Below are 11,970 nucleotides of genomic sequence, written 5' to 3' on the forward strand. Positions count from 1 at the left end.
TACACTTCTGTGACTTGCTGAAACAGGAATGAAGAGTGGTTAATGTCCCGCCCACTTCCTGAAGTTGTTTATATTTTAAGTGAGCTAGTCATCGTCACTCAGAAAGCATTTTCAAAATGATCATGACCAATGGAAACATTTGAAGTCAAAGAATGTGGTTGGAACTGCTGGTGAACTCTACCTAGTGTAAGTCATTTGTCTCTTTGCATCTTTACTGCATTTAAACAGGTTTTTTTTTTTTTAGAATGATGTCATAACACTCATGTTGGCAAATTATGAGAACCAATTCCATAAAGAGCCAATAGCATTCATGCATTTAATGTCTTATATTTTTGCTAACTGCTCACAGAGCGAGGAACAGATGAACTGTTTCAGGAAATCTTTTAGCTCACAAACTAAAAATGTACTGACATGCTTTGTAGAATGCATTTCACATAAGGTCTTCTTTCTTTGTAAAACCTGGAACAATGGATTCCTAAAGCCCCTTCAAGTACCAGTGTGGTGTATTTGTCTCTCTCATTTTCTAAATTAAAACCACAAATATGACCACAAATAGAACCAGCTTGGTTTTAGAGTTTTTTACCAGTTTTACAAGGTCCTGGATTTTCTTTCTTTTTTTTTTTTTTTGTAAATGTACTGTCCTAAGCCTTTGCTACACAATGTAATGTTGTTTATTTTGCCGGATTTAGCTAAAGATTGTGACAGTTAGAAAAAGATTGGTGGTGGTGGTTATAACAGGAGAAGTTGGGTTGGTTCCTGATTTTCAGGCATCTGTTTGCTTTGCTTAGAGCTGCGTCTCTGACAGCTTTGCTTTCTGTGGCCCTTGCTCAGCACAGGGGCCATGTAGCTGAGTGATGCGTCTGTCCTTGCGACGGGGGGTCAAGTTCCTGCTGGGGGTGTCCTGTGTCTGCATGGCAGCATGGGCATTGTATTATGTGCTCAAATGCCATGGCTGGCACACCCCTGCCCTACGGGTATCGATCGTGGTTAAGGGCAGCAACCAGACTTGGTACCGCTACAGTCAGGACTCGCCGGTGGTGTTTGTGGGTGGGGTGCCCCGCTCTGGCACCACGCTGATGAGGGCCATGCTGGACGCCCACCCAGGCATTCGCTGTGGAGAGGAGACGCGGGTCATCCCCAGGCTACTGGCTCTGCGTCATGGTTGGAAGAAGCAGGGCCAGGAACGCTCAGAGCTGGAGGAAGAGGGCGTCACGCAGGAGATGCTGGACTCTGCCACGCTGGCTTTCCTGCTGGAGGTCATCGTACGGCATGGCGACCCTGCACCACTGCTCTGCAATAAGGATCCATTCACCCTGAAGAGCTCCCTTTACCTCTCCAACATCTTTCCCAAGTAAGAGGCTCAAGATAAAGGGGTTTGTTCTTCAGTAGCATCGGAGTAGATGTCACAGTGCTTTTTGTAATGTGCTTTTGGTTTTACTTTATTTTATTGCATTCTATTCTGTATTCTGATTTTATCCATTGAAGTCTTTCTCTTTAACAAATGTCACTGTCAACTCAGTCTACTTCTTACCTTCCACCATCACTAGTCTGACCTCCCATTTCCTGTAACTCTGCTTTCAGATCAAAGTTCATACTCATGGTTCGAGATGGCCGAGCTAGCGTGCACTCCATGATCTCCAGACGTGTGACCATAGCTGGCTTTAACCTCTCTAGCTACAGGGACTGCCTTACAAAGTGGAATAATGCCATAGAAGTCATGCTGTTTCAGTGCACACTGGTCAGAGCTAAACGCTGTCTGGCTGTTCACTACGAGAACCTTGTTCTGCAACCACGAACCACAATGGAGAAGGTGTTGCAGTTCCTGGAGGTACCATGGCATGAGGGGGTGCTTCACCACGAGGAAGCTATCGGCCAACCCGGAGGAGTTTCCCTGTCTCGGTTCGTCATAATCACCTTACAAAATGCCATGTGAAAAGTCATCATTTAATAACACAAGTCACACTGCTGCTACCATTTGTCTTTTTATATAGCTAAAACTCTAAAGTCACTTTACAGTACAGGATCTCAGATTAAGTAAATAGTTTTCATGGATTGTACCTTTATATATTTATTTCATATTTGTTTTATTTGCTGTTATCTAAGAAGCAGGGGTGCAGGATGCAGCTGTGGTTCTCTTTGACTTGACTTTCCCTTTGGTTTGACTTTTCTGCTTTTGCAGAATTGAGCGCTCGACTGATCAGGTTATTAAACCAGTTAATCTGGAGGCACTGACTCGCTGGGTGGGCCATATCCCAGGTGATCTCCTAGGAGACATGCAGAATATTGCTCCAATGCTCAGCAGACTGGGTTACGACCCCACCGCCAACCCCCCTGATTATGGCCAACCAGATCCTGAAGTGATTCATAATACAGAGAGGGTATGATCAAAATGTCAACACAGTGCTTCCAATAGAATATCTGTACAACCATTGGCCATATATCTATGGAAAACATAATTTGAAAGTCCATATTTTATCACTGATATTTTAATTTTAATGTAGTGTTTCTTTTTTCTTTTCTTTTTTTACTTTTCTAGGTGCTAAAGGGAGATTTCAAACCTCCAGCAAGTTTGAAAAGACAAGAGAGTGTGGTCTGATTACATTAAAATCTTGGATTGACCCTCCTATGTACTTTATAGTGCATGTTCAGTTATGCAGACCCTATGTAAAGTTGTGTAAACTTTAATTTCATTCCACCTCTCTGTCTGATATGTCCAAAAACTCCAGCACAAGCAGATGAAAGGAGAAATACTACAAATGCCTCCATCTTGCATGCAATATGTTTTACTTTTTTTTAACCACAAGCTTAATCCTTATATCTATTGATGTCACCTGCAGACATGCATAAGGCCTGATGGAAAATTTGTGTGGCAGAAAAACTGGTCTGAGTTCTCATAATCAGAGATGCAAGGAAGCAAAAAGGTTATTGAAAAAAGAACTTGTCAGTCGTCAGGAAACCCACATGGTACATCGTCTGTAGTGCTTTATCTAATGACCAACCAAACATGATTCCAGTCTACAAGCTACCAGGTGAATGAACAATGAACAATCCTCAGAATATGCCTTGTCTTACTTAAGTCCTGTTGTGATATGCTGTTGTGAAGAATGTAACAAAAATAAAGGAATGATAAAGGATTGTGCAGATTTTGACAAATTGATTGATTAATTTTGAGCCTGCAAATTAAAATAAATGATTATTTATGATCAGGACATTTATTTATGTCATTGCCACTAGCTTGCTCATTATTAGGGATCAGAGATATTTGTAAATCTGGTTTGCAACAGTATATGTTGTGACAAGTGCTATAGACATAAATTGGACTTTGACTTTGATATGATTATGCTGTTACCAAAAATCAAATGCAGGAATAATATGTGCAATTAAAATAATTTACATTAACTTTTGGCTTAAGCATGCTTTTTTCCCCTGATGTGCAGTATGTCAATTATATGTACTCTAACTGCATACATTTTACATTTGGGGAATTTTGTAATGTGTATGTGGCAGTAAAATTGATTTCCAGTTAAAACCTTTTAAGTTGGACATAAAATGAGTTACACAGTTGTAGCAACACCTACTGAAGTGACCTGAGCATTGGGCCGACACACTTGGTATGCAGAGTGCTGTGCATTGCCTATGTGTGCACTGGGTTCAGCAGTGGAAAGGTGACCTTTGACATAGCAGGCCAAGGGACACAAAACATATAATATTATATGTTATATTATATTATCTGTTATGTTATAAAATATTATAGTTGCGAAAAATGGACTGGCTTGCTCTCTGTGTCATATATTTTGCAAAAGTGCAAGTCAATTGTGACAGTATAAGCCTAGGTTTTAAAACGTTAACTGAAAATAAATAGTTATTAGAAGCGGCTCGAAACCGCTTCTGAAGCAGGTGAGAAACTGGCCAGCAGGAGCCATCTCTGCTCTTCAGGACTGTTTTGAGCAGACGACTTGGATCACGTTCAAGGAGGCTGCTACTGACGGTGGCACTGTTAACCTGGAAGAGTATACAGCATCAGCGACTGGCTACATCAGCAAGTGCATTGATGATGTTACTGTCTCCAAGACCATCATCACACGCCCCAACCAGAAGCCATGGATGACTGCTGAGGTGCGCATGCTACTGAGGACCCGTGACTCAGCCTTCAGAACAGGTGACAGAGAGGCTCTCAGGAAAACAAGAGCCAAACTGTTACGTGCGATCAGGGAAGCAAAGCGTGCACACGCACAGAGGATCCGTGGACACTTCAAAGACACTGGTGACACACGGCGCATGTGGGAGGGCATTCGGGCCATTACTAACTACAGGAAAACACCACCTTCCTGTAACAGTGATGCCATCCTCCCAGATGCACTGAATGACTTCTATGCACGGTTTGAAGCGCAGAACAATGTTGCAGCAGAAAAATCCATCCCTCTGCAAAATGACCAGGTGCTGTGCCTGACGGTGGCTGATGTGAGGCGTACTCTGCATGGAGTTAACCCACGGAAAGCTGCTGAACCAGACAACATCCCAGGTCGTGTGCTCAGAGAATGTACTGACCAGCTTGCAGATGTCCTGACAGACATCTTCAATATCTCTCTGAGCTGCACCATGGTCCCAACATGCTTCAAGACCACCACCTTCGTCCCCGTGCCTAAGAAGCCCACGGTGTCATGTCTCAACGACTACCGTCCCATCGCACTCACATCCATCATCATGAAGTGCTTCATGAGACACATCAAGACCCAGCTTCCCCCTTCTCTGGACCCCCTGCAGTTCGTGTACTGCCCCAACCACTCTACAGATGATGCCATCTCTACCACACTTCATCTGGCACTCACACATCTGGATAAAAAGGGCACCTACGTAAGAATGCTGTTCATAGACTTCAGTTCAGCATTCAACACCATTGTTCCTCAGCATCTGATTGGAAATTTGAGCTTACTGGGCTTGAACACCTCCCTCTGCAACTGGATCCTGGATTTCTTGACTGGTAGACTTCAGTTTGTCCGGATTGGGAGCAGCACTTCCAACACCACCACACTGAGTACTGGTGATCCCCAGGGCAGCGTACTCAGCCCTCTGCTGTTCACGCTGCTGACTCATGACTGTGCAGCGATGCACAGTTCAAATCACATCATCAGAGTACTGTACTAAACCAGCACTGTACTCTGAACTGCTCTGGCTGCTACCGGTGACTGCTATGTTCAGGGTAGCATGTCACTGATTGCTATGCACAACTCGCTTTACATATGCCCAGTACTGTGTACTGTACTAAATAATTGCACTGTCTACTCATTTTGTATTTGTCCTGTCCTGTATTTATCATTATTTATTTCTTTTATTTAGTTATTTTTAATGACATTTTGCACTATATTGGACTGTTTGCACTTGTGTAGCATGTTGTCTGTTGCACTGTTGTTTTTGTGTTGCACCATGGTCCTGGAGGAATTTTGTCTCGTTTTTGTTGTGTACTTGTATATAGCTGAAATGAAAAATAAAACCTCTTTGAACTTGAACTTGAAATAAAACGTTAACTTAAAACCTACACTATTCCAAAACTATTCCAAAATGATGCGTGTTCTCATATATATATATATATATATATATATATATATATATATATATATATATATATATATATATGTTTGGGTTTATCAGTAAAACTTGAAATAGGGCACTATTGGGTTTAGTTTGACTGATGGTAATGTGAATGGCACAGTGAGAAAATGAGGTCTTTGTGTGTTTGTTTGTGTGATCTTGTATCCTTTGCGTGTGCATGTGCGATCTTGCATTCTTTACGTTTCGAACAAAAAAACATTCAACAATATAAAGCTTGCGCAATTTTCAGCTAAATTATTTCAGTTTACCATCATTATGTTTTGTACATTTTATTTAAGATTTAATTCTCTCGCTCTGTCATTGAACAGAGTCGAATCCCTCCGCGTCGATTTGTCTTCACTTCCATATTGTCCAAATGTTTGCTAAAAATCTAAAAATTTTTATGTTAGCGATATCTTCGTAAAGTTACACAATATAAATAATTACAATCCTCGTTCATTTAATCATTGTTTGACCGTATGTTTTCGAACTGCACAATTTATAGTTCACTGGGCGTAACAGTGGAAGGATACATGGCGTTTGTATAAATACGTGGCACTGTGTTTTCATCATCAGTTTGCTTCCTGCGACGCTGAGGTGCAGTTCACTACAGAGTCCGTGGACACCAAAAAAAAGAACATTTGTTTGTAAGTATACATTGTCTTTTGACAAAAGCTTCACATGTGTTGCTGTTTTAACGAAAAAAATACAAGTTTGGAAATGCACATATCGGATTATAGTAGTAACTTTGCCTAGCTAGCTAACGCTTTCTTTCTCAGTTGTTTAGCCTTAAAATTGCGGTTTAGTGCTGGAATAGCTAGTTTAACCTATTTACTTGCTTGCTAGTTATCGTGTACTATTAGATTTTCACCACACATAATCACATTAAAATTATAGCGTTAATGTAGACGTTCGGATAATTTTGATAAAAATACATGCATAAACTTTAGTTGGTCGCGGGCCTAGCGGTTAATCTAAATGCGACTAACTTGGCTAGCTAACCTAGGTGATCTAACTAGCTGCTTTTACCACTCATGTTTAGTTTAACTAGACGTTGGTTCGCTCATGCCAAGCTGTTTGACTACCTCACTGGCTACAGCTGTACAGCCAGTACTTATATAATCTTGATTATTAAGGCCTTCTTTGGAGTTGTAAGGTAATTTTGTTTGATTTCCGTCTGTCTTTAAAACCCTGATAACGTTAACGTAAGTAGATAGTTAGCTACTTGTATGTTTCTTTTCGAGAGCTCCTCTCTCGAATTCCAATGTAGCTAGCGAATTAGGCGTTTTCAATATGTTTAAGTGGTAAATAAAACTGAACTAAGAACTAACTATTTAACTGTTTTTACTTTTAATACATGACTGATGTATTGTAGTAGTTCGACTAGCAAAAAGGATGGTTTCAGTCCTGGCAGGCCATGATGTTTTGTATCGTATATTTCTCGCAAGTCACTTAGCCACACCTTAGGGAGGGGGTTTCCTTTAACTCAACCCATAACTATTACTTATTTATTTTCTCTTCCTGGCAGTCATCCAAATCTGTTATGAAAACCAAGCTTGATGCATTTTATTTTAATAACTTGCTAATGCAAACATTTTTGAACTTGACTGATGCAGCGTAAAGATGCAGATCTTTGTGAAGACCTTGACTGGCAAGACCATTACACTAGAGGTGGAGCCCAGTGACACCATTGAGAATGTCAAGGCCAAGATTCAGGACAAAGAAGGGATTCCCCCTGACCAACAGCGTCTAATCTTCGCTGGCAAGCAGCTGGAAGATGGACGCACTCTCTCTGACTACAACATCCAGAAGGAGTCCACCCTTCACCTGGTCCTGCGTCTGAGAGGTGGTATGCAGATCTTTGTGAAGACCTTGACTGGCAAGACCATTACACTGGAGGTGGAGCCCAGTGACACCATCGAGAATGTCAAGGCCAAGATTCAGGACAAAGAAGGGATTCCCCCTGACCAACAGCGTCTAATCTTCGCTGGCAAGCAGCTGGAAGATGGACGCACTCTCTCTGACTACAACATCCAGAAGGAGTCCACCCTTCACCTGGTCCTGCGTCTGAGAGGTGGTATGCAGATCTTTGTGAAGACCTTGACTGGCAAGACCATTACACTGGAGGTGGAGCCCAGTGACACCATCGAGAATGTCAAGGCCAAGATTCAGGACAAAGAAGGGATTCCCCCTGACCAACAGCGTCTAATCTTCGCTGGCAAGCAGCTGGAAGATGGACGCACTCTCTCTGACTACAACATCCAGAAGGAGTCCACCCTTCACCTGGTCCTGCGTCTCCGTGGAGGCAATTAGCCTGTTTGTCCTTAGCTCTTAAGTGCTTGGAGATCAATTGCACATTCCTGTTCTTGTTTTAATGTTCAATAAAGTTTAAGCATTCCTCAGTTACTCATTTGAGTTGTCAGTTCTTTTTCTTTAGTTCTTTAATACAGGTGGTTTAATAAATGGCAAAGTTGCTTAGCGATGTTGGTTAGTGAAGCAGATTGGAGCACTAGTTGAGGCCTGGTCCATTTTTAAATGTTAAGTCTTACTATGCTTTTGACACTCCACACCTTAAGGTAATTTTTGCAGCTTTAATCTTCCTTTTGTATTAACAACCTTATTCAGTGGAGCTTTCATTAAGACATCTGAGATTGCTAGGGACACCACACCATTCCTGACTGCTTATGGTTCAAAAGGTCGGTTCAGTGCAAGGGTTTAGCAGGGATGGATGTTAATACTCAACCACTAGATGGCAACCAATACGCGTCAGCCGCATTTAGTTCAAAGGATTGCAGAACTACATCTCTTAATAATTCACAAGATTATGGTCATGTGTTGGTGTACATTTGGTATTCTGTTATGCTGTGGACAAATTCATATCTATTTAGTCTATAATGACATGCATCTCAAGGTTTTTTTTTTGTTTTTTTTTTAAACCGGAGCGTCCAGAAATGATTCTATGCAATTTGATTTTTGCTGCATAAGGTAATGGAAAAGCATTGCTCCAAGTGTGTTAGTATAGGGGCCTTATAAATTCCAGCACTGTAACACCTCAAACATGCTATTATGTGGTTATATTTCCATGTTCTATATGCAACTTTTATTTACAGTTTTGGACACTTATAATTTAGCCGTAACTAGCCTTAATTTAGCTTTTCTCTTGTTCTGGCATGCATGTTCTAGTTTTGTATCCAAGTTTTTTGTTTCAAAAGTATTTGGTTTTAGCCTGCAAAATGTACATGTAAATTTATTAGCAGTCTCTAAAATGACCATCAAGACTTGCTGATCATTTTGCCAAAAACGTTCAGACCATCAGAAGGAAGGGTATGTCATTTCCATTGGCAAGGCATTTTAATACTAATGGACCTTGTATTAGTGAAGTGCTTTGATTACACTGCCACTTATGTCAGAAATGAAGTTAGGAAACCTGATGAACTCCTCTACATTTTTAACAAGATCCTATTCACTTCAGTGGACCTTGTAGACTAGTGTCTACACTACAAGTTGGTATCTTGTAGCCGTTCTGTCTGCTGTAGCCTAAATTAGTCTCAAGCCTGTGACCACTAAGTGACTAACACAGATTGGAGATTTGATATGGAACTCTGATAAGCTAACCCTGCCTAACGATTGTTTAGGGTGGTAGGATTCAGGTTTTGGATACACTTTAACCTGACAATTGCATTGTGGGAAGTTTAAAATAGATTTTAAATAATCTATAGGCGTGCAAGTGCGTTGCTGAAAATTCCCAGTGTTTAAGCTCTTTTAAATAAAATGTTCTTTTCTGTAGTCTCTTCGTGAGCTGACCAGACAAACTGGTTACGTCTGCAGGCTCCCACCCTAAAACTTAGTCCATATAGTGTAAGTGTAACTCATGATAAACCAAAGCAATCATTAGGGGAGGAGTGGTGGCACTGTATGATTGATATAACATATTACAGAAAAGACTGACAGAAGAGATTGCGTTTGAAGCCTAAATGGTATAGCTGCGATCTAAATGCTGTCCCTGTGGGTGAAGTTGTCTGATTGCTGCTGTGATTTATAGTCCACTCAGCTCCTCAACGGCAGCCAAATCAAGTACATTAATCACATAGTACCTGGATTGCTATCTGTGAAATATTGAATGTAGCTACCAGAATGCTGCCATTGTCATTCTTGGGGACAAAAATAGGTACAAGTCTGAAACTCGTCAGACATGAATTGAAACATCGTAGTCAGATGTGGATTAAAGAAAGTTGTGGCTGGTGCAACAAGAAAGCCAGTCAACATGATGCAATTTTTTTACCGACATTCCTTCCATGTATGGGTTACCTGTGCTTTTGGCCATCATTGGTACTTCTGACTATGATGTTGACTGCTGGTAAATGGCCCTGTAAGCACATTCAGTTCATCACACATCACTCCACTGCTGCGTTCCCTTCATTGGCTTCCAGTAGCTGCACGCATCAGATTTAAAACCTTGATACTTGCCTACAAACCCAAAAATGGACCAGCACCTTCATACATGAGGTCAATGGTCAAAGCCCTTTCCATACCTCGAATACTTCAAACCTCAAGTATGGCTCAGCTTGAAATACTGTGCTTCAGGTCTCATGGAAAACAAGCAATGAGACTATTTTCTGTCCTGGCTCCAAGATGGTGGAATGAACTCACTTGCTGTCCGGACAGCAGAGTCCCTTGTAGTCTTCAAACGCAGACTGAAGACCCATCTATTCATGGAATTTTTAAGTGACAACTGACCCTGCTCCCAAATTGACTGACAAAATTAGTGCTTATTGTAGGGTATTGTTTATTACACTGATGTTGTTTAACAAACTCTAGCACTTATTGTTTATTGCACTTATCATTGTCTAAGATAGAACTTATGTATTTCTACTTCTAGGCATCAGCATTGATCCCTGTATTTCTACAGTATTCTAGATCATTTGTATATTGGACTCTAACCTGCTGTACTGGCTAGGATGTATTCTATGAGTAAACGACAAAGCACTTTTGTAAGTCGCTCTTGATTAGAGCGTCTGCTAAATGCCATAAATGTAAATCACTTGCTGAAAGCATAAAGCTGAGACGATGAGGGGTTTAGGCCTTCTCATGAACACTACTGACTGTTTATGAGGTTACTGAGCCAGAGGTGAATGTTATGGCCTTAATCTCCATGATTGGGTCCATTCTGGATAAAGCTGTTCCACTAAAGAGAGAATCAAATACAGACAATCCTTGCATGACAAAAAAATGAAGACGGGTAAGGAGCAAAATTATAAGAAGTGGAGGAACTGTAGTGCTGTAGCTCAAAACAGTGGTTCACATCTATTACTGCACGTATGGGGATTTATAATTGTAAACAAGTTGTAGTATCACAAGACCACAACATCTTGCCACATGAATATGACCTTCTGGCCAATCATTTTACTTCAGTATGGGACCAAGTGGTGCTCCTTACAGGAGCATGTTTCACACACACTCTACCTTCCCTGAGCACTGTGCATGTTAATGCTAGACTCCACAGAGTTAATGTGGACATGGCAGCTGGATCAGACTGTAGTCCTTCTTAGGTTTTAAAGACTTTTCATGAAGAACTGGAGCCGTGTTTTTAAATTATATATCCAACACAATAATTTCCCAAAGCCATGGAAAGAAGCTTTAGTCAAAGCTGTTTCCAAAAAAAGCAAAGCCCAGCTGACTCTTGTCAAATATTGTTAATCAGCTGAGTTGGCAAGGTGTGTGAAGGGATTCTAAGGATACAGTTTCCAAAACCGCCCCATCTCAGCATGGTGTTATGACAAACGGTTCAACGGTCACTGCTCCGATTCAGATTTTACAATACTGGCATAAAGCACTCAATAATAATCCCAGGATGGATATTATTGCCATTTCTGTTGATTTCTTGTGCTTTTGAAACAATAAATGTCAATTGCTTCACACATTAGCTGATATGTCCATCAGATTTAAAACAGACATAGCTGACCTTCATCTGCCCAGTCCTTGAGTATACTAGTGCAGTTTGTGCTGGGCTGACACACACACAAAAAAAAAAACTCAGAGGAGGTGGAGAGTACAAAAATGATGCAGGATGATCATCATTGTCATCATCATCATCGTAAGAGTTGGCACCAGGCCGAGGCCCCCTCCGGCCACCAAGGGGAGGCCTCGAGTCAGACACACTACCAGTCAGGCTTGATGCCCAACAGCTGGGCTAGGTCTATACAAGCCCAGTGACCCAGTCACTCACTGCTGGGTGTTTGCTAAAGTATTGAACCAAGCTCCTAGCTGGTAACTCTGAGTTTTGTGGTCTGTGAGCCCTTGTGCTACACCTCTCATCCGCTCTTTGAGGGTGCCTCTGTTTTTACACGTCCCCTCCATTCTCCAGTTTTCCCTCTCAAGTCT

The 11,970-nt window shown here is 41.3% G+C and overlaps 2 protein-coding genes across 5 annotated transcripts; both read left to right on the forward strand.

The window, feature by feature from the left end:
- Positions 1–96: 96 nt before the first annotated feature.
- tpst2 (tyrosylprotein sulfotransferase 2) lies at positions 97–3,135 on the forward strand. 4 transcript variants are annotated; one of them, XM_027020696.3, is made up of 5 exons: positions 97–186; positions 837–1,351; positions 1,582–1,899; positions 2,180–2,378; positions 2,537–3,135. In XM_027020696.3, the coding sequence occupies exons 2-5, from the start codon at positions 855–857 to the stop codon at positions 2,594–2,596; spliced, it is 1,074 nt and encodes a 357-aa protein (XP_026876497.1). In that variant the 5' UTR covers positions 97–186; positions 837–854; the 3' UTR covers positions 2,597–3,135. The 4 variants fall into 4 exon arrangements, with proteins under 4 accessions (XP_026876497.1, XP_026876515.1, XP_026876506.1 ...); XM_027020714.3 differs by having other exon boundaries at positions 101–186; positions 832–1,351; XM_027020705.3 differs by having other exon boundaries at positions 115–186; positions 789–1,351.
- A 2,959-nt stretch (positions 3,136–6,094) lies between these two features.
- Positions 6,095–7,995, forward strand: ubc (ubiquitin C). The gene is made up of 2 exons (XM_027020902.3): positions 6,095–6,236; positions 7,206–7,995. Exon 2 carries the CDS (start codon positions 7,213–7,215, stop codon positions 7,900–7,902), a length of 690 nt encoding a protein of 229 aa, XP_026876703.2. The 5' UTR covers positions 6,095–6,236; positions 7,206–7,212; the 3' UTR covers positions 7,903–7,995.
- Positions 7,996–11,970: the final 3,975 nt, after the last annotated feature.

Source organism: Electrophorus electricus, chromosome 19 (assembly GCF_041902795.1).
Source record: "Electrophorus electricus isolate QZ-2024a chromosome 19, ASM4190279v1, whole genome shotgun sequence".
NCBI classification, from domain to species: Eukaryota; Metazoa; Chordata; class Actinopteri; order Gymnotiformes; family Gymnotidae; genus Electrophorus; species Electrophorus electricus.